This window comes from Protopterus annectens, chromosome 14.part0 (assembly GCF_019279795.1).
Source record: "Protopterus annectens isolate FY-2018-M chromosome 14.part0, PAN1.0, whole genome shotgun sequence".
NCBI lineage: Eukaryota > Metazoa > Chordata > Ceratodontiformes > Protopteridae > Protopterus > Protopterus annectens.
The window spans coordinates 596,619,154-596,642,636 of record NC_056748.1 but is presented as its reverse complement, the minus strand read 5'-3'; the positions used below and the strand labels follow the sequence as shown (position 1 = coordinate 596,642,636).

The following is a 23,483-nucleotide window of genomic DNA, read 5'->3' as shown; positions in this document are numbered from 1 at the left end:
CCTTATGACATTAAATTATATTCCTTGTATAATACAGCACCACTTGACCGTTTTAAATTTGTAGTTTTGAACATTCTTCCAGTAATCAATGAAACAAAATGTATGAACCTTTAATGACAAAACTACCCATCTGAGAAAATTTCAACCATAAAGGCCACTCAGACATCTGTCACTACAATCTACCAATACCAGTCAATAACCACAATGTCTACAGAAGTAAAAGTTATCTGAATAGTTACATATTAGAGAGATCTGTAACTAATTAAGAGGTTGCTACTGGCAAACAATGTTGCATTTAAGTGCTTCATCTATAAATTCAGTGCATGTTATCCTTGAAAAATTAATTGCCTATGTAACATTAAAATAATGCAGTAAGCTGGTATTACAGAAATATAGAACTGACAATTTCATAGTTACTAGGCATCTCATATGAAGGAGTACACACGAGTGCAGAGAACCCCTATTCCCCCGTAAACTGCACCAAATAAATCAATTACCAACACTTCATCTACACGGTGTGGGAGTAGAATCCACAGCCTTATGCACCAAAGGCAATAAGGCTACCAGCACTGCTTTCAAATTCTACAGCACAAACAGTGACTGCCATTTGCTAAACAAAACAGTTGCACATTGAAAAACAGACTTCGCAACAGTTAACTTCTCTTCCCTTGAAACTCAACTCCAAAAAAATGCACTGAAACTCAAACCCAACTCTGTCAGCAGTCTTGTAGTTGGATATAGAAGATTCTGGCTCTTGTCTCCTGTAATCAAATTACAGGGTCAAGCCAGATCAAGTTAACTGACTAACCAGTACTTCCCTCCCCTCCACCCCCAACTGCAGCATTACATACCATACCTCCACACTTCTCAACCTCTTGGCACTAGAAATCTCGACAAAGCCTAAAATAATGGGGGACAAAGGCCCAAAAATAGGGACATACTGGAAATGGTGCTCTTGTACACTTTGAAAGTTGCTAGAATAATAGGATTTGTTTTAGCATGCATTTTCTGAAGGAAATGAAGTCTGAAACTTAAAAGTAGGACATTTAGTTATTCCAATCCTCAGTGATTTGCCAGAAACCAGAAAGTTTGAGGAATTTGTCAAACATAAGGCAGAAATCTGGATAGTTGAGAGGTATGCATACCTCGCAACCTCTTAGTGCAAGAAATCTGGACAATGCCTAAAATAGTGGAGATCCGATGGCTCAAAATAGGGACGGATTTTAAGTATTGCTCTTTTTAACTTAGAAAGTTGCTAGAACAACAGGATTTGTTAGCATGCATTTTCTGAAGGATATGAAGTCTGAAACATGTATATCATTAGCGACTTCAGTATTCCGTGAATTGCCAGAAAACCACAAATTTTATGAGGAATTGGTCAAAAACGAGGCAGAAATTTTGTCGGTTGAGAGATATGCAAACCTGTCAACCCCTTACTGCAGGAAAAGTCGACAAAGGCTAAAATAATGGGAATATAATGGCCCAAAAATAAGGGCAGAAATACTGCTCTTTTTAACTTAAGTTGCTACAATAACAGGATGTGCTAGCATGCCATTTATGAAGGATAAAAACTTCAAACCTCTGTGATTTGCCAGAAAACCACACATTTTATGAGAAACAGACCAACACTATGAAGCTAAATCTGGACAGTTGAGAGGTATGTTAAACACACACACACACACACACACACACACACACAGCTAATAATAAAGTACAGACATGGTTTTAATATACTCCAAGTTCTCCGAACATCAAATATTTAAATATGTATATCATTTAACCTAATCCCTCACCTGCCTGTTAAGACACAAAGTTCATCAGCTATATATATATATAACAGGGTCGTGAGGAAAGCAAATCTATGACAAAAACAAACACGGACAGAAAATAGCACTACAAGCATGCCATACTCCACTCCCATCCACATCAGATGTGACAGAATTGGGCTGCACCTCATTTTGAGAAACATTCCTCATCTCTCATCTTAAAAGTTCTATGTTCCATGTTGTTACACATTGAGGGGGGATGGCAGACATTGCTTAAATTTGTTTAACAAATATTCCTGATAAATATGGAATAATACAGAACCATAATTCGTCAAAAAACTTCTAAGGAACAGTTAATAACCATGCTATAAGCTTCATACTTGATTTTAGTAAATATTACATATATTGTCCGTTTCCCATCATGACATAGTATTCCACATTTTGGAGGTGAAAGGCTAAACAGCTACATGTAACACATGTGGCCCATAAAACTGTAGTTTTATAAAACATTCATAATACTTATGATATAACCCTTGTCAGATAAAACATGTTTTGGAAAAAAATCTATAAACTACAGGGTGACTGCATATCACCACTTCCCAGAAATATCCATATCTGTAGGAAAAAGAAGGCAGAATACAAAGAGAGACAGTTTAAATAAATCAAACCACAAAACAAGAATTAATTTGTACCAAAGCCCTATGTTAATTAAAATATAAGCAGGGCCTTGTGTTAAATGGAGTTCACTATTCTTTTGTGGAGCAGAAACCTCTGAGCGCACACACTTCAGTTTCGTGGAGTATACAGTGGTCATTTCAAGAAATCAGCAGTAATTACGAAAAAGATCCAATTTTCCTCCTCACCCTGTGTATACGCACCTGCATCTCACTCGCTCACACACTCTTACCTTCTTTCTTACAGTAACAGCTAGCTTAAATTCTGCACCAAGTGCGGAATGCATTTACTTTTGTGGTGGTGTGTGTGCAAAGCACACATGGTTCTCCTTGAAGGAGAAGACACCACCAGAGTTTTTTTTTTTTTTTTTTTTTTTAATAAATATTAAAATGAATGTTTAAGCCTCCTGGCCAGAGTGGGCCCTCCCAGCCACTGACCCCTAAGTGACTGCCTATGTCGACTACTGCTGGATCTGGCTCTGTGTGGCTCATTCAATAATCTTGCACTTAATCTCATTCTTTCACTAATTTATAATACTCTATCATCTGATAAGTCGATTGAAGGTACTACAGAACTGATGTGGGTATCTGGCTTAGGAAGCAGTGACACACATCAACATCTGTCTGGATACTGCTGGTAAAATTTCATATCCCCAGCCACTGTGTTTATATAAAACAATAATCCTCTTATCCAACATAGGCATCCATATGTCACATTCACCACAACTCACAGAGCAGCTGTTACAGTAATGCTTTCTGCACTTTCAGGGTTGTCCTTTATCAGTACTCTTCACTGGCAACTTATTTTCTTCCTGTGACAAACACTCAGGAGAAGAGTATTCAAAAGCTCAGGGCACCTAAGGGCTCCAGCTGATCATCTACAGAGTGATGGTGCAAGAAGCCTGAGATGCCCCTTCCAAGGGTGGGGATGAGGATGGGACTTCTCTGACACCAAGGTCCTCAATCTAGGTTGACAAACTCTTCAAGTTTGAAGTCTTGCTAGACTACAATAATCTCACCACTTCATGGGTTCAATTAGAGTACCAGGTTTACCTCAAGGAGGGGGGGGGGGGTGTGCAACAGGTAACTACACTGCACTGTAGAAGGGTCAGCAATTACATGTTCAGTGATGTGCAACTGCATGACTTAGATGTTCCCTGCAAGGCAGAATTCTCAGATGAACATTGAAGTTCACCTATACAATGGCATTATTTAAAAAAAAAGTTAAGAAACATTTTTCTTAACGTCATGGTATAACACCAATACTCCATTCCTGTGTGGGGGGGAATTGAAGGATTTATGCTCAGGTAGCAAAATGTGAGTCGTTTATGATTCTTTCTGGTACCAAAAGTGGTACATGACTGTAATCCAACTGACCTGCAAGCCATTCTTCTAGTAAGTCTATTTACAATGAAAGCACTCAAAGAAAAACTGGATAATTTAAACCTACAGTAGATTCTCAGTGAATGTTTATATTTTTTTGTTACTTTTTACTTTAATAGTGGTCAAGAGTACCCTAAATTTAAAATTTAAGTAAATTGAAGCTAAAAGCATGGCTTAAAGGTCAGTTGCACTACAGTCATGTATCACTGCTGGTACCACCAAATGTTCTTAGACCCTTAAAGGATTACTTTTCCTTACTTTTTTTAGTCCCAACAAGGACAAACTCCTTGTATGGATTTGTAGAGCATAACAAGACCACCATTCCATTACAGGTGGCCTATTTACATTATTTATCCACAAGCAGCTTTGGTTGATCACTCAGGCTACACCCGTGTGATGAAACTACATTAACAATGGGTAAAGCCATCAAACTGCTTTAACAGTGGGTAAAATCCAGCATTACCCACATCCAGTCATGGATTATTGCTAAATACTCTGTCTTAGCTGCTAGACAACAAAGTTCCAGGTGCATTTAAGTTAAAACATAGGAAGCTTCAAGGAAGGGTAAACTAAGGGCTCCTGTACTTACTTAAAAAAAAAAGCACAGACATTTGAAGGCAAGGACAAATCACTCCGCAGAGAATTTCATGGGCTCTAGGTATTTTCTCTATTAGAGGAAGTCTTCAGGAAGGCTACTTGAAGAAAAGACGACTCACCGCCTCCATTAGGCACTTGCAAAGAAACCTCTTCTGTTCAGATTTGGAAAATAAGAAATTATAGAGGGAGGAGAATGCCTCCTCCAAACTATTGCTCACAGGCCATCTTTAGTGTCCCTACTGCAGGACAGTTGGAAGGGAAGAACAGACAATGTTCAACTGACACAAACAATGGCAATGGAAGATGCTTCTAGTGACATTAAGGGATAAACCTAGTTCATTGCCCAGGTGACCCGAGTTCAAGTGGCACCACAGAGCTGTCAGGGGAGCATGGGTGTGCATACTCCCATAATCCCTCAGAGGAGAGGCAACAAAACATATGTATATCCAGGGGATGGAATTTTTGTTAACAAATCCGCTGTCTGGTAGTAGCCTTCATAAACTGTGCACAGGAGCTTGGACTTGCAAGGAAACTGTACTTTTGGATGATGTGAATAGTTCATCCTTTCTACTCTATCTTGATTTCTGAGATGCTAGAAAGGCACTAGACACTGTCATGGCTGTCTGTATAATGCCCCTACCATTTAATGGCTGCTGATCTCCTTTACCTGGTTCAAACGAATAAATGGACTCAAGTCCAGTAAAGAAGGCTTAATGGTTGGCAGGTATCAAGGCAAAAAAGACTTAAGAAAATAAACAACACCAGATAAGCATAAGGATGAGAGATTATGCCTAGAAAGATGACTGAATGGCCATCACAGGGCCTGCTGCCAGCTCCACTCCAAACTGCAGAAAAGTCCACTTATGTAACTGTTTACACATCCTTTCCCAGGCAATTAACAGACCACAGAAGTCCAGCATGGGGATGAAGATGGCAGAGAAATGAATACCCTGGCATAGGAAAGTCTGTGGAGACCGTCTTAGCCTTTCCTGTGAGAAGTTACTTGATCAGTAGATAACTGCACTCACTCAAACAGGCTCCATTTTAGATATTCAAATATGTCTGTGGAACCAGAAAGACTCATTTTAGCAGAGCAGGTTTACCAGTCACTATTGGGGAGTGATACAATGTTGACTTCACACTAGGTCTTGCTTCTAATAGTGGGTGATGGGGGGATTATCTTGGTTTAACCCTGCTCCTCTACTGTTAAGGAGATGAACTACATCTCTCAACAGAGGAAGACTATCCCACAGAAGGAAGACTGGCCACCATTAACAGAGGGGATACCAAGTTAGGGCTAGGCTTAAACAAAAAACAGTGATGTCTCTCTCTCTCTCTCTTGTCTAGTGTCTATCATGCTACTACAGAAACCTAAACAATACTTTCATCTAGTTCTTACACAAGACTTCCTCCATTACTGCTAAGCAACAAGCACTTAAGAAGTCCCTGACGTCCATCTTTGATGTTGCTGAGACATTGAGATGAAGCATCGGCACTTACGAAAATGGTGAGCAATGTAGTGTGAACACATTGTTCAGATGCAGTATCTGGTAAATGCAGCTATACCTTGATGGATTAAGTTTTCTTCACACTGAAGCTAGATTTTCAAATACACACACTGGGGGAACTTTAACTCTATAAGCAACTACAATAAATGAAAGATTTTGGGGTATGCAACTTCCATAACTATGGTAAACAATATGGGTTGCATGGGTCAAAAATGGCATACATTACCCATGTGCAAAAATTTCATGTTTTACAAAGACACCACAGGTAGGGAAAATAAGGATACACTTTCATGTTTCCCTCACTATGATAGGCCACTTGAAGGAAGATCCTCTTAATGGCTCCTAGTTTGCTAATGCCCTTATTGCATATTTCTTAAAACATACTAATAATAAAAAAAGAATGCACACATTTCCATAAATGCATTAATATATCCAAATACTTAAGTCAGAATATCTGTCACAGGAAATAATAATAATGGTATGATTCATTTCAATTGAGAAAATGTTTCCAATTTTCTGAGAAGCTATCGGTATAACATTTCACATACATCCTAAGATGTCATGGTGTAGTAGCGGTTACAGCACAATCCATTCAAAAAAATGAAAACATCAAAGAAATTCCCACAGTAGCACATTGTGAAGATTTCTTTTATTCAAAGATAAAACAGGCATAGAAAACTAATTCTGGAATACAGAATTTCAAATTCAGATTCTACACCAAACTCACTGGAATGACGACTTAAATTCATATCAGAAGGAAAACGAATTTCTGCATCTCATTGATTTCATCCATTCTCCAGTTAACTGTTCACTGCAATAAAGGATCAAGGAGCAGGATGTTTACACCAGCACTCAGTGCATGAAAGACAAACTTGCCCCTGACAGGGCTCAAGCCCATTTCAGGATGGAGAGGAACACACACACATACATGCATTTGGAAGGATTACCAGTTCATCTACAGCATGTCTTGTGGAATATAATAGGAAACTAGAGCAAAAAACCCAAATGGACATAGCAGAGGTGTGCAGACTGCATACAGAAGGCACCCAAGAAAGAATTGGACTGCAAAATCACATGTTGCCAGGTAGCAAAACTATGCATCTTACCAGATGATATTCTATTCAGTGAGGTTACCCAAGCGTAAAACATTTTTTAACTACTGAAAGATTGCACTGTATCAGGGACTAAAGGAAAGGATATTGTTCAAGCAACTACAGTGAGTTGAAGAGGGTGGCTATCCCAGGGGGTATGATCAGCAAGTAAAATGGTGCAGGAGTCCCATACTGGCCACTGATCTATAAAGCTGCAAGGATATTACCACTTCATAAATAAATGGTGATACTATTTTTACAGTAATCAGTGCAGCTCAGTTTGTGGTAGTAATGGTAGCAAAGTGCGAGTTTCAGGACCACAATTTTTTTTTTCTGTTCCTTAGCTGGGTGCCAATTTGGGGAACTGCTCAGGGTACCATATGACCTAGGTAAGTTCTGCCTTGTCCTACATTGTCTCTGCACTTTAATGCCAAGTGAAGTCACCTTCTTAAAAACAATTAAAAATTTTAAGTTACTACTCTCATACTATTTTGCAGCAAAGACATCTAAATTAAAAAAAAAAATAAAAGTACTATTTTCCTAATGTTAGACTATTGCTTCTTTTTCAGCTAAAATTATTACCTTCAGAGCAGACAGTCTTAATTCAGTTCATTACATGGGGATAAAAAGCAGCAGCAGAAAAAGTGCAATCATCTTTGAAGTAGCACCCTGATTTCTGTGACATCATACATCTGACGAAAATCATCTGCATGCATGGTTAACCATTTTTCTTAGTTTGAAGGTACAGCTGAATTGGACCTGAACATGCTTTCCTATTTTTCTTCACCTACAAATTAAAAACTGATAAAAGCATAATTTAATACAAAATGTAAACATGGCATATTGCATTAGTCAGGTATTTATACATTTCCTTACAGAGATGTATACTTTGTTTCTAGCATTCAGGCACATTTTCTTTTAACTTATCACTCTACATGTTCCTGAGTTTTTCACTACACAAGTTCCTTGAGTGAAATCCAATACTTTGGCTTTATCCAAGCAGCAAGGATTCAGGCGTTCATTAATTCAGATGCCACAAATAACATGTTCTTTGGGAGCCATTTTATATGAATAAAGTCAATAGCATGCTACTTTAATCGTATTTCAAATACTAGCCACCAAAATGTTATACTGCCTTCTGGTCCGTCTCCCCTGCTACAATATAAGGAACTGTGGAATTATTCCATATCTGAAGTTTGGGATTTGACTCTGCAGGAAGAGGGCCTTCCTGTTTTTTCCTGAGCTTCTTAACCAAGTTGCCAAAAAGTAACAGTGATGAACTAAAGATCATTGAAGCTCCACTGATAAGAAAAGCTGCTGTGTAGCTGCCAGTACTGTCAACAAGTAAACCTGTAGACAAAAACAATGAAAATATTAAAACCTGTGGTAGTGCTGAAAATGCTTGGTCTGCTACTAAAAGGTGAAACAAATATTAAGATAACAGTGTCTAACATTGAAAAACATTCACAAATGATGACCTTCGACTCAGTGCAGCTAGCCGACAGTAAAACATTTTACCAACAAGCTACTGAAACACGCGTTGCATTGTGGACAAAATGAAAAGGTACTGCTCATGCTAATTTAAATCATAGAAGCCCAAGATTCCTGTGTAGGATCTTGTATAGGAACGACATGGACTAATTGGTTCTCTGAGACAGTAGCTGAAGCATGGAATAGACTACAAAATTATATTAAAACAAGCACTAGTTTGGTTATTTTTAACAACTTTAATACTTATTATGGGAATTAAGTTATATTGGCATGCTGGGAAACACTATTGCCCATTCTTGAAATATGTCAGTGTACCACCAGAAAAAAACAGAACTCTTTGCTACTTACTCTGCACTACCTAATCACATAATCTTAAAACTACATTAGTTTTTAAACACTTTATTATTAAAGTTAAAAAGATATTTTAGTGCATGTAACAGCTTAATTACACTTGCAAAATGGAAAAAAAGATTAAGCATCTTTTTGACAATAAAGCTTCCTAACAAATCTTAAGCACATGTAGGATCTGATCTCATGATAGTGCATGACAGCAGATCATGCAAGCTGGCAAAGAACACAGGCAGAAGGTAAAATAGCTTTAAAAACTGTTAACATACTTTGCTCTGCTATACTTAAAAGTGTGTTGTCAGCATTGATGCCATGATTTACATTAAGGATGGATTTACTGGTTTCCACATCTCATGCATGCATTCAGTTGGTTATGACTGAACAACTTATCAAAATCCTCTATATGGTTTTCAAAAAACAACTTTTTTATATCATCTGTACTACTTTCAACTTATGGCAGCTATAAAGTGATAATAAGTTTTACTTTCTTACAAAAATATTTAAAATTAGTAACTATCTCCCTTCTGGAATTTTATTTCTTTAATCTGTTGATGAATCTGCACACATTTCATAAGCTGCAAAACAAACCACACCAAAACTTCATGTGCAACATTTGGTAAACACACATTACAGTATTGTTCACATTGTTTCAGCTTAAGATGTTAACATTTTGTTGCAATACAAGTCAAAATTTCAAGCAAACTACAGCACTTCATGAATTTGCATGCACACAATAGCTCAACAGCTTTCCACCTGCACACTCTCACAACTTTGAGTGTGTCAACATCAATTAATAACCAGTAATATGCAAGCTAAACTTCATATTCTAAGCAAAAAAAACTGAAAATTACTGTTACAGAAATGAGGAAAGTCATCTCTTCTGCAAACTGCATCACGTGTCTCGTGGGGGGGGGGGGCTGAAAACCCATACCCTGCTAATTATATGCACTAATTTTGGGGTGACTGCAACTCATGGTAGAGGGCATTACTTCAACAGAGCTCAACCTCTGACTTGGAATATATTCTTTTACTTTAGCTATAATTATTTAAAATTATAAGATATACAACTATAGTCCTCAGAACTTAATAAGTACCACTGTCTAGCATATGGCCTAATGTGAGCAATGAATCGGTTGTTCACGTGAATTAGGTTACAAATTTTGCCATCTTTTTTTTTAATTCCCAGTTGAATATCTGAGTGCAACATATTCAGTTTTAATTATAAGCCAGAGGTGGGGAAAGTTAAATATTGGGATACATCAGAGAGTAAGGGTTAACAAAGGATGCATTAGAGCTATGTTAAATGAAATACCAGTGGATGACTCCTTTGTGCTATTGTGACTGAAAAGGAAAAGTACAGTTGTGTACACTTACCATAAATGTAGATGCTTGAGTATATTCACTGTTGCAGTCATCACACTTGAGTTATCTGTCTGCAGGTAGCCCTCAGTCAGCCCAAATACCAGAGTCTTGGGATTTCTGCATCGGATGCTGTCACCTCTTCCATGATGTCAGGTGTATAAAACATGCAGCAGATGCCATTACATCAGTATTTCTTGCCCCAGATGTCAGGAACCCGCAACATAGGAAGCAATTACATGGTGTGGAACACCTCCAGTAAAAAGTAAATACCATAGCCATAAGATATGGCCAAAAAGAGGATAGGTAGAAAGCATAGAAAAGTCAGGGGGCTGGAGTTAGGGTAACCAGGACTGCAACAGTGAATACACGAGAACATCTACATGTATGTTAAGTGTACACAACTGTACTATCTTCTTCATGTTTCACTGTTGCAGTCATCATACTTAGGTTGATTCCCAAAGCTGAGGAAGGGTGGATGCAGTCAAGGGGTATTAGAGCTGGCTAGCAGGCCTTGTATGACTGCTGTGGCAAATCCAGCTCTGGATTTAGAAAAGACAGGTAAGTGATAATGCTTAGTGAAGGTGTGTACAGAACTCCAAGTTGCAGCTTCCAAGATGGCCCTGGTAGGGACTCCCCAGAGAAATGCTGTAGAGGTTGAGGTAGCCCTTGTGGAATGAGTTCTGATCCCCTGTGGGGTAAGTTTTCCATGGTGCTTGTAGCAGAAATGGATGTAGTGTGCTATCCATTTGGGAATGGTTTGTTTTGAAATGGCCTTGCCCTCTGCCCCTGTAGCAAAGCTGACTAGCAGCTGGTCAGATTTTCTGAAAGGCTTAGTCCTGTCAATTTAGAACCTGAGCAGTCTGTGCACGTCCAAGGAGTACATGATCCTTTTCCCCTTATTCTGAGGATTAGGGAAAAAGGTTGGTAAATGGATGGATTGGTTTAAAGCCACACTGGATACCACCTTGGGCATAAATGATGAGTTATTCCTGAGGGAAACCCTGTCCGTATGGAAAATAATTAAGGGTTCCGCAGCAATTAGTGCCTGCAACTCAGACACTCTTCTTGCTGAAGTGATGGCTAGAAGTAAGACTGTTTTCCAAGAGAGGAATTTTAACTCTGCTGTAGCAGCAGGCTCAAAAGGGGGGAGCGTGAGCTTCTCTAGTACAAAGTTAAGGTCCCAGGCAGGGGTGGGAGCTCTCCTCGGGGGGGGGGGGTCTTAAATTGTTAGCTCCTCTCAGGAACTGTTTGACCAGAGGGTGAGAAAAGACAAGGAATGATAGGAATCAGTGTTGCCAGGTCCTGAGAATGTTGACACCAGAGACTTAATGACCACTGAAGTTTCCTCATATGCAGTCTTGAATATGGAATTAGTAGAATGCATGAGGCCATGAACCCTAGGGCTTGCAGTATTTTTCTTGCAGATAGCTGGGTTTTGGTGGCCATTAATCTGAAGTAGTTTGTCAAATAAACCTGCTTTTCTGGAGTGAGGAATGCCATCTGGGAAGTTGTGTTCAAGCTTGCTCCCAGGAATACAATGTTTTGGTTGGGCACCAGATGTGATTTCTTTTCATTGATGGTGTACCCCAGGGAAGTTAGAAGTCTTTTTACAAATGCCAGGTGCTGAAGTAGCAATTCCTGACTGTCTGCATGAATCAGGCAATCATCCAAGTATGGGTAAATTTGAATATTTCTCTGTCTGCAGTATGCAATGGCTGGAGCCAAGCACTTTGTGAATACCCTGGGCGCAGTAGATAAGCCAAAGGGAAATGCAGAGATCTGATAGTGCATAGAGCCTACCCTGAAATGTAGATATTTCCTGCAAGATTCCCTTATGGGGATGTGCAGATAAGCTTCTTTTTAAGTCTAGGGTGACTAGCCAGAAGTCTCTGGCTAGCATAGAAAGCAGCTGTTGTAGTGTAAGCATTTTGAATTTTGGGACCACCAGCAAGGTGTTGAGAATGGACGGATCCAGGATAGGGTGCCAAGAGCCCTCTTTTCTGTGCACCAGGAACAGTCTGGAGTAGAAACCATGTCCCTTTTGCTCTACTAAAACAGGCTGAATAGCTCTGATACTGAGAAGAGAAAGCACTTGCTTTTAAGCCCCTGCCTACTGGTTTGGAGGAAGGTCTGGCAACCCACGGGGTTGACAGTGAGTGGAAGTAGAATCTGTATCCCTGGAATACAATGTTTAGAACCCATCCATCCTGGGTAATGGACATCCATTTTTTTGCATGCAGGGCGAGTTTTCCTCCTAGGGGTGCAAGTACTTGGGCAGGGCTGGGAACGACGACAGACAAGTCATTGTGAACTTTTTCCATAAGGGGGTGGCTTACCACTCCCTGTTTTTGAGGGGGGAGCACTTCATTGTTTAGATCTCTGCATTCCCTGAGACTGCAGTCTTGGTGTTCTGTTACCCCTGGGTTTGGACTGAAACGGCCTGGGATTGACTAGAAAGGACCAGTTTTTAGAAGGCCAATGCCTACTGAATCTAGGTGACTGTACCTGTAAGAAATATTTAACAGTTTGCATAGATTTAGCTTTTTCCTCCATCTTAAGAACTTCTGTTTTTGTGCCAAACAAATGTTGCTGGTTTAATGGAGCATCTAGTAATTTTGCTTTGACATGGTCTGGCAGGATTTGTTCCTTCAACCAAGCATACCTTCTCAGTAAAGACCCAGTGATAGCAGCCCTGCAAGATGCTTGTAAAACATCAAAACCACACTGCAAAGTATGTTTACTGACTTGGTTTTTCGGAATGCATTAACTCTTGTAAATCTTTATTTACTGCAAAATCTGGAAACAACAACATTTTTTTTTTGTTTAATTAGTGCCATAATATTCTTCTGGTGCTTCAACATGTGAAACTGGCAATTTAAAGCCCTGATAGCAAGAGTTGCAGATGTATATACCTTCTTGCCCCATCTGTCTAATGCTCTAGAATCCCTGTCTGAAAGGGTAGGGTTTTTGGCTGCAATAGCCTTAATACCTTTAGGTCCCTGGGAAATGGTCTCTGAATCCGCAGTGGGATTCTTACAGATAAATTTGAGAGAGTCAGTTACCCTGTAGTACCTATCAGGCTTTCAAGGAGCTGGTGGTAAAGTATCAGGAGTAAGACTGGATTCCATGACGACATCCGCTACAATATCCAGGACAGGGGGTATAGCTAGAGGCCTGTGCTGAGGCAAGTCTAAAAATTCTGAGTCTCTGTTTGGACTGTGGGTAGTCCTGGCATTCCCAGCAGAAATGCTCTCTTAAGGTATGCAAGGTTTCACCAAAAGAAAAGTCCTCTGGAGGGGAGGCAGAGGGAATGGAATCCTCTGCATCTGAATCCTCATAGGTAGATAAGGGTATGTGTCCTTGTAATCAGGGGGATCAGAGTCATCGGACTCATGGTCTGTAGAATCAGAAGGGAAATCAATTATTTGCCTTTTAGTGGGGGGAAGGCTGACTTCCCCTAAATAGAGTTATAAGGTCTTCAGCCATTCTATTTGTTTTTGTGGCATGGGAGCTTGAGTATGCACTTTGGTCGTCGGTTTTCTAGGCATAGTGTGAACTCTGGGCCTGAGAAACTCAGTAGTTTTAGTCAGAAACAATACAGTAGTCAGTTTAATATGAAAATCGGAAGGTCGGAATATACCCTGAGAAGCCAGTGCCTGCACAGCAGCTCCGGACCCATCCAAGGTAGACACATCCACAGGTAACAGTCAAAGAAGCATCTCGTGGCATACCAGACTCTGAATGGGTCTCAGCAGAGGTCTGCAAATGTGTAGAAATGGGTATCAGAGGCTGCAAAGGCACCTCACTGAGTACCGGCGGACTGGCGACTAGCTTAACGGAAGAGTTGTCGGTAGTTCTAGACCTAAGCGCTCTCTGTCTTTATCCTGATGTTTTTTCGGAAGACTGGTAGTCAAATGGCTTAACAAAGCCATTTCAGAATACGGAGAATGAGAGTGAAAGAATTTAGCAGCAAAGATAGCCTAACAACGAATAGTTAAGGGCGTTAAACAAGGCACAAAACCGAGAGCGAGGAACGTTGTGGTCTGGGCCTAAACAGGTGATGCAATAAGAATGAAAATCTCTGTGAGGTATTTGCTTTCCACAGGCAAGACAATTGTCAATTTTTTCTGACATCTGTTAGAGCAAGAAAAAAGGATCCCCAGCGGGGTACTCAGCTTTAGAAGACCTCATGTTTGAAACTCGAAAAATGAAAATTTCAGGTAGCGGCCGACCGGCACTTGCAAACTGCTTCTGCTTCGGGCTCCCACGTGGCAAGAAAAGCTGATGTAATGGCATCGGCTGCATGTTTTATACCCCTGATGACCTGACAGCATCCGATGCAGAAATCCCAAGACTCTGGTATTTGGGCTGACTGAGGGCTACATGCAGGCAGATAACCCAAGTGTAATGACTGCAAACTGCAACAGTGAAACATGAAGAACATCTATATTTGAAACATCTTTACAATAAAATGCTGCTTTCAAAATATTTTAATAAAATATTTATTCTACTACTGGACAATGTGAATTTTGAAAATGTCAGCTTTCTGGACACAAAGTAAAATGTTTTAGATTTTTGTTGTCACCCTGTTACTGTAAGCAATACAATAAACTTAAACCAAACATTTTTCTTGTAAAACAGATACATTTTTTGTTCCATGTAAGCAAAAAGAGAAACAAATTTAACAGTCTCAACAATTAAAATAGAAATGTATAAATACACCCATTTTCTTACCTGCGATTGGTGGGCTCACAAGATAAGGTATTGCATGAAGAAAGTAGACCACACCAAGGGCAGAGGATAGCTGAGTAACACCCACAACATCTGCTGTTATGACGGGCATTAAAGCTACATAGGCACCATCAAAGTATCCAAACGTAACAGAAAATGGGACAAGAAGGGAAAATGTTCGGAGGACAGGAATTATGAGACAACTAAGGCCATCCATTCCAACAGCAAGTAGATAACAAAAAATCCGGAACTTTTTGAGAAACCTGAAAATTGCAACAGTATGCATGGTTATTGATTAGTTACTGGAAAGAGGGCATACATCTGAAATACAGAGCTTCCAGAAATTATCCTATCCATCTCTCCAAAACATACAGAAGAGTAAATTTAAAAATGTAGACACATCAAGATACAGGCCCCAAAATTCAAACAGTTCATAATGTAGACACATCACAACACAGACAGAAATTTTTCCATCAAAACCAACATTAAATTAATTCCAAAAGGAAAAAAAAACTGAAACATCAATGTCTGTTATCAGTATAGAATACAATAAAGCAAAAAATAAATAAATAAACCATTCTAATACCAAAGGTTGCAGTTTGTCTGAAGAATGGTAGTATAAAGGAAACATTCATTTTGAAGGCAAAATAAAGTAAAGCAAGATGCAGGCTTATGGTTAGCATGAATTAGCAAGGTGGTGCAGGGTTGTGTAAAACAGGCTCAGACACACATACCAACACACACATATGACAACTTTTTGGGAAACCTGAAAAACTGCAACAATATGTATTGTTATTGGTTATTAGAAAAAAAAATGCACATCAAATACAGAGCTTCCTGACAATCTCCCATCCCTCTCTCCAAAACAAAGATTATAACTGAAAATGCACACCAAAAAAAAAAAAATCATATGCAAAAAAAAAAATTAAAAAAAATTAAATAAAAAGAACACTACTTCTGTAACCAGTATGCACTAAAACAAAAAAAAAATGAAACCATTATAAAACCATATGATGTGGTTTGTCCAAATAGTGATAGTAAAGTAAGGTGCAGGTTTATGGTTAGGAGGCATTAGAAAGGTGGTGTGGTAAGACATGCTCAGAGAGACAGAATAAATGCAAAACATTAAAGCTATCTCCTTACCAAACTGTATCCCTCCAGCCCTCTCATAAATGCATGGATGCATTCATAGTCATAATACCAACTTGCTTATCAGTCTGAATTCTGAATGGTGACCACACACACACACCCCCACACACATAAACACACACACACACACACACACAGTGCTTTTAGAATAGTGAGGGATTCCTAGCACAGTAGAAACAATACTACCATACATATTCTGTATTCACTTTCACAGTATTTTATTCAGAAGAGTTCCTGCAGTGAGTAGGTAGCATGGTTACTGTCAATACACACTTAACCTAAGCAGTGTCATCGGACTAATAGGTAGCACACTTGCCTTTAGTGCAAAAGGCTGTGGGGGTTTTACTACCATGCCAGGTAGATGTCTTGCTGATACTGAAGTGCAGCATAAGAGAGAATGAGATGTTAAACTATGTCTACATCTGCCTGAGTTGGTGGTAGCACTTGTTGATATAAAATATCCCATGGCCCCTACTGAAAAGCTTAAGGGTACTTTCATATCATAGACACTGCTGTAAAAGTGCAATCTTATATATATATATATATATATTTTTTTTTACAGATTTACAGTTTTTATAATCTAATTTTGTACACACTCCTGACCCCCATTTACAGGCATTCACAATTGTCTTGTTCTCTCTCTGTATTTCAACTTTCACCTTCTTTATTTGACCCCCCACTCTGCTCCATAACCACCATCTAATTTTCTGCAAAACTGCTGCTAGTGTCCATTACAATTAAACACAATTTCATTTATTCTTTCATTTCAAATAATCCATTTGACAAAATATTTTTATCGTAAACTCCTTACTTTTATTCTTGTAATTTCCATACTCAATCATGCCCATACTTATCTTAACTTCCTTCATATCTTAAGGATTCTTTTCTTCATGGTTTTTGCCACTATTTTATATTTAAAAAAATATTTGTAGTTTCCTCTTCACTACAATATTTACATAGCATATTTTCTTTCGCAGGAATTCATCAACAGTCCCCATAAAAAATCATGACATTCCATGTTTTTATTACACCACACATTTCTTACTTTTATATCTTTATCTTTTAAGTGTGGCCATAGAGTAACTTTGCATCATTATATTTTGATACCACTCTTTCTCTATCAGTTCTGTCAATTTTCTGGAATTATTTCATTTCTTCTTTGTTTCATTCTCTCAAAATTTTTCAACCTAGCCCAAAGCTTTTCATATTTACATTTAAATAATTTAACTACTACTCACTTTTTTCATTTAACCAATGTGGCACTTTATACAAATTTAGTGAGTTGGTATATACAACTAGTTTATTAATCCTAATCCTCCATCTTTACTCTTGTACAAAATTCCTCTTTTTACTTAACCTCTAACTCAACATAAATGAAAAGAATCACCTGTAATATCTCCTTTTCATAACCGATTGACATATCTACACTTGCCAAATATGCTATTTTCCCATTAAGACCGAGTTAATTATGTGAACCTTTTTCCTACAGGATAACCAATACTTTTGTCATCAAAACCTTGTATTATATAGTGTTTGCAAAAAAGCAATCTTAAGTGAACAGGTCTCAAATTATTCTGCCTTCATTTGTTATAAAAGTAGCTTCCTTCATTTTCAGTTTTACTTCTCTTAATATACTTATCACTACAAAAATATATTACTCATAGGACATCCTTGTCTTATACAGGTCTATATTATATGTTCGAAGTTTGAAAACTTTGAATGTTAAATAATCAAATTTAAATGTTCGAAGTTTCAAACATCGAACATATAGTTAAAGAAAAGCAAAAACAGAACTTACCTGACTAGTGGAGGCAGGGGAGCAAGTCCCCCTGCACCCCACATCCCCCGCTCTTTAAATATACCAACTCTGAGACCACACTATAGTGCGGTAAAGGGAAGACTTTGTTGAAAAATATCAACCTCCATGCTTTCCATCTTATTTCCTAACTTGAGCATTGCTCTACCAGCTGCCACTGTGTCAGGACCAGAACGAGCACTCTCCTAATGAGTGGGGATTCTTTGCTACTAAACAGTCATATTAACATTTACAGTATTTGCATATTATACATTTACAGTTGTATACATTTTAACTTGCACATTTTGCCAATTACATTTTTTACATCTTCTAATTATTCTTGTTTTTATTCATTATCTTCCCCACCTTTCTTCCATAACTAAAATCATATCTTCCAATATTTCCAACTATACCCATTTTCCATTAAATCTAATCTCATTCCTTTTCATTCCAAATGATCCGCATAATTTAGAACATTTTTATCAACTTTAAAATCTTGCATTTTATTACCACAATAGCCATATTCTATCATATCCATGTTTATATCTTATTCTTTTAATCCCTTCCACAAATGCACATAATTTGCCCCACAATTCCTGTACTATTTTACAATATAAAAACATGCTCTGCCATTTCAGTTTCACTACAATTGCATACTCTCTCTATTTCTTTTATCTGGGATATTAGCTTTTACTGGTAGTTTTATTGATAACCTCCATACCCTACATTTATATTTCTTATACTAATCAAATCTCACTTTTACTGCTTTCTTTTTGTCATTCTCTAATTGTTTCAATGGGTATATACAATAATATTTATTCATTAGATTTACATACCATGCCTTCCTGTTTTTTCAGTGTTGTTTACATTTCCATAAGATGTTATCTACTCATTCATTTCATTACCATGTTCTTTCCATTTTTCAAATTACTTGTCCTTTCCCATATTCCCTTGTACTGTTCTCTTATTACACTTAGAGTTATTGCGCTCTTTTAACCATGCAAATACCTTGAATAAATTTAATGTATGTGCAATTATATTAACTAATCCTAATCCACCTCCTTCCTTGACATTGTAATACCCTCTGTTTTCAATAGGTTTAACTTTGATCCCCATATAAAAGAGTATACAATGAACATGAATTTTTTATACTTTGCATGCATTTTCCCCAGTATGACAGAGTTAAATGTACTTTTTTCTTATGCATCACGTTATATGCCCTCCAACATACAAATATTCCTCACTTTTTGTACTATCTTATCCCATTGTTGTATCCTATTCCTATTAACCCCAAATTGTTTACCTAATATCTGTATTACTTCATTATTAAACTGAATGCCTTGTTTCTTCAATTGTTCCCACTTTTACATTTGTTCTCATTTATACACATTTATAGCCTGATTATTAACTTGCTTAATCACTTCTTCAATCCATTCCTTATTTTTCAGTCATCAGAATTGTATTATCTGCATAAGACAACACTGGTAACTGAATTTCCTCTAAGGAGCTATAACTTGCTATCCTTAAAACTGTATTTTATGCACTACTGAATTCAAAATAAACGGAAATAGCTGGACATCTCTGCCTAATACCACTTTATATATCCACTTCCTGACATTCACTTGAACCTTTCCTTATTTTTATACACTGTAGCAAATATTTTTACTATGTATCACTTATATTGCATTACTCAAATCACCTGCCATGATTTTCACTTCAGAATTCCTATTGTATCTACAAATTTCTCCAATCATTTCTTGACTTCCTTTCCTCTTTTTTCCAAACACTGTTTCCTCAACTAAATTAGCTTTATCTTCTAATCTTTTTCTATTTTAATAAATATTTTAAAATTTGCATTATTTATTACTATTGGTCTCCGGTTCCTTCTATCTTCCTTTTCTCGTTCTTCCATATCAGTTTCTTTACATGAACACACTCCTTTTCCCCTTTAGCCTTTCACCAACCATTTAAAACTTAAAAAATAGCACTTCTGCCAATCACTCATATCTTTATACATATACTATTCAATTATAACCAATCCTGTCACTGATTCCATATTTGCCTGAAAAAAGCCTTCATTTCTGCTACAGTCATGTTCCTAACCATTATCTTCCTTATTTTTTCTAACTCCTCACTTTTTCCATCTTCTTCCCTGTAAACATTTTTGCTATATAGTCTTTTATAACACCCATTATTTCTTACTGTATTTTAACATATTCCCCCCTCTCATTTCTTAATTCTCTTACTGTTTTATTTTCTTTTACTATCTTTTTTAAATATGATGCAACTTCTTCCCTTTTTCCTTGTGAAAAATACCTTTAAGCATTTCTTACTTGATTTGTCTCACTTTCTTTTCCACTAAAAAATGTCTATTTTCTACCACATATTTAAACAGTTCCTGACTATTTCTTCCCCTTTCTTCACACACTGTCATTCCAAGAAGAATTTCTTATATTTTTCTTTAAAAATTATACACCATGTTCAGTGTTTATAAAATACTGTCATATCTACGTTATCTTTCCATAATTAAGCCTCTCGACCTTCAGTTAATTCTTTATATTTTAACCTTTTGATACCTTTACCTATCTTTATATACCCTCACTTTTCTTGGATTTCTATCCATATTGCCAAATGATCCAAACATCATGTCACTTTCTTCCCTTCTTGCATAATTTTTAAACTTTCTGAAACTAAAAAGAAATCTGTCTTTATATTATTTCTATGTCCATTGTTTATTATCCCACAAGTACAATTTTCCATATTTATCGGTTATTGTCCTAACATCATTCCCTTCTCCTCTTCTATATCTTAAATCACAACTAAAGTCTCCACCTAATTATCTCCATATTTATGCTAACAATTCTTTTTTTCAAATATAACTTTTCTTTTTTGTAATGTATACATATAATACAATAAGTTGATGCAAGTGCCCTTTCCACCTTACAGCTACAAATTATCCTACCCAGCATTACTATAGTGTAATCCAAAATTTTTATTGAATGTTGATATAACATACTTAATCCAGAACAAGTTTCTTTTCCCATGTTCTAAACAATCTTGCCTTCCCATAATCTGCTGTAACATCTCCCCTTTTGTTAAAATCAGTGTCTGCCAATATCCCTATCAAGTGCAAAACACCATGTGAAAACACCCAAACTTCTTAATATTCTTTATACTATTTACAGCTAACATTCTCAATTTTTTATTTGTTGTTGCACTTCTAACCTTTGCCTTTATGTTCTTATATGTGCACTCTTGAATGTTTATTTTCTTTTACCCTTTTCCCAATAGAATTCTTTTCCCTTATTCATACTCCAGTTTGCATCATCTTTGACTCGCCCCTTTCACCCTCTTTCTGTTCCCTTTCTCTCTCTTCCCTTTCATGTACTTCTTGTTTTCTTCTGCCTTTGTTCTTGCTTTTTACTATAAACTCCAATATTTTTTTCATTGCCTTGATGTTGTTCATATAACCCTCCTTTCCTCTCTATTCTCTGTATTTTCATTACAATCCATCCATAAATCTGTTTTTTTCACACTTTCATATCATATTTTTGCTTCACGTACTACCTTATCACAAAAACAGTTGCTCTTAACACAATTACTGATTAAATTATCATTTTTACCATAAGAAACATGTTTTATGTTGTCCACAAAAATGACAGTACCCATAATTCCATTATCACACTTGGATTCCATATAATTTAATTTTTTATTTTCAATATAGCCCACACATTCCCAACCCCAGTCCATACATCTCTAACAGCATAAGTTTTGGTAATGTCCAAGACATCTTTACATACAGTCTTTACAAAGCCTTTTAACCTTTTTCTGTTCAGAACTGTACATACATTTTTTTCTCGTCTTTTTGCATTACATATGCAATCCAATGATTAAACTTATTTCATACTGTTCCAATTTTTCTGCATACTGTCTTGTCTCAAGAATGTCCCAAAAATAACTATTAATATGTATAACACCTTTTGCCTCCTTTGCTGAGATTCCCAATGGTACAATGTTATTATCCCAAATGTCATACCTGTCAAGTTTTTTCTTCCTTTCTACTTATGCTTACTAAGAATTGCTTCCTGGTATCATTATTCTTCTTTCCTTTCTCCTTCTTTCATTGTTTGTGCACACTTTCAGCTAATTTTTACCTTCTTCCATCTATTCCTCTTGTATTCTGTCCATGATTTCACCCGACGATACTGCTTTCTTGCTTTTTGGTTCACTTTGTTCTACAAGTACATTTAAGTAAACATCCTGCAAACCATCCAATTGGAGGACTGTAATAACACACCACAACTCAGATGCTCTCTCTCTTCTGCAAACAGTTATAGAAACAAAAACTGACACCTACAACTCCCCCACTGCCAAATTAATATTCTCAAGACCTGATTTACTGCATCTGTAGTACTTTGAGCTCCTCGCCATCCGCTACCTCTTTTTGCAAAGGATCAACATCGTTTGCATTTGTGCACACAAGTTTGACAAAACTCAAACAAACTTTTAGCAATCTCCTCTGTTTCCTCAGTTGCCATACTGCTTCCTGCTTCTCTCAGCCACCTTGGTGCCCAGACCAAAAACAGGAAGCCCAACAACAAAGAGCATCCCCGCTTGCAAGAATAGGGGTCCTTTATTAAAATTGACAATATACAATATATACATTCTATATACAAGTTTTTATGTCATATTTACAATTAGCTGACATTTTCTAGATCCCCATAGAAAAGAAAGCAACACAAAATTCTTACACATTCTACTGGTATCAAATAGACTTGCAAAATGTGCCATCTTAGCTAATATTACTGAAATGAGTAACCATATTTTTGTAATATGCAAGTTTGAATGTTCTCCCAAACATACAAATTTTATGTATCGTGTAAATTTCTGTTACCAGTTAGCAAATCTTATTCCCCCCAATTTTTTTCTTTATTAAACTGGATATCCTCTATTTTTCCTGCAAAACCCAGTGCTTTACTCTTTTCATAATACTCAAACCTAACACTCCTAACTCTTTATGGGAATATTTTAATAGCTATTCTCATCCAGTCTTCATTTTTCACAGCTATTACTAGGGTCATCTTCATAAGAAAACATTACTGGGATCTAAATTCATATGGTGTGCAATATTTAGCTCTTCCAATGCTAAATTCTACAAATAACTGCATTCATAATTAATGCAAAAAAAAAATACTACTTGCTGGACATCCTTGCTTGAAAACTTTTGATTTCTATTTTCAAACTTAACCAATCATTAACTATTAATCTTACTTTATTTCTTTTATACAGATGCCAAAATATTAGTTACTTATCCTTTATTCTTTTAAAATTTCCTATAGTACTTCATCTGTACCTTACGAAATGCCTTACTTATATCACTTAATATTTTTGATTTTATTTATTGCATCTACCAATTCTCTCAATCAATAAAAGCATCTGGCTCCCTTTTATTCCAAAAACTGTCTCATTCAGTAGTTTATCAGCTTTGCTTAATAATCTTTTTTCTATAATAAAGATCTTACAGTTAACACTGCTCACACTAATGGTCTCCAGTTTTTTTTAGATCTACTCTTTCCCCGAAAAAAAAA

The 23,483-nt window shown here is 37.0% G+C and overlaps 1 protein-coding gene across 1 annotated transcript in view; it reads right to left on the bottom strand.

Annotated features, from left to right (window-relative positions):
* Positions 1–6,558: 6,558 nt before the first annotated feature.
* The window catches only part of SLC16A12 (solute carrier family 16 member 12), a gene marked incomplete in the record, with an annotated part of 146,220 nt that continues 129,295 nt past the window's right edge, over positions 6,559–23,483 (bottom strand). The window contains 2 exon segments of the mRNA XM_044056339.1: positions 6,559–8,369; positions 14,955–15,214. Of these exon segments, the coding sequence (XP_043912274.1) occupies positions 8,146–8,369; positions 14,955–15,214 (484 nt within the window).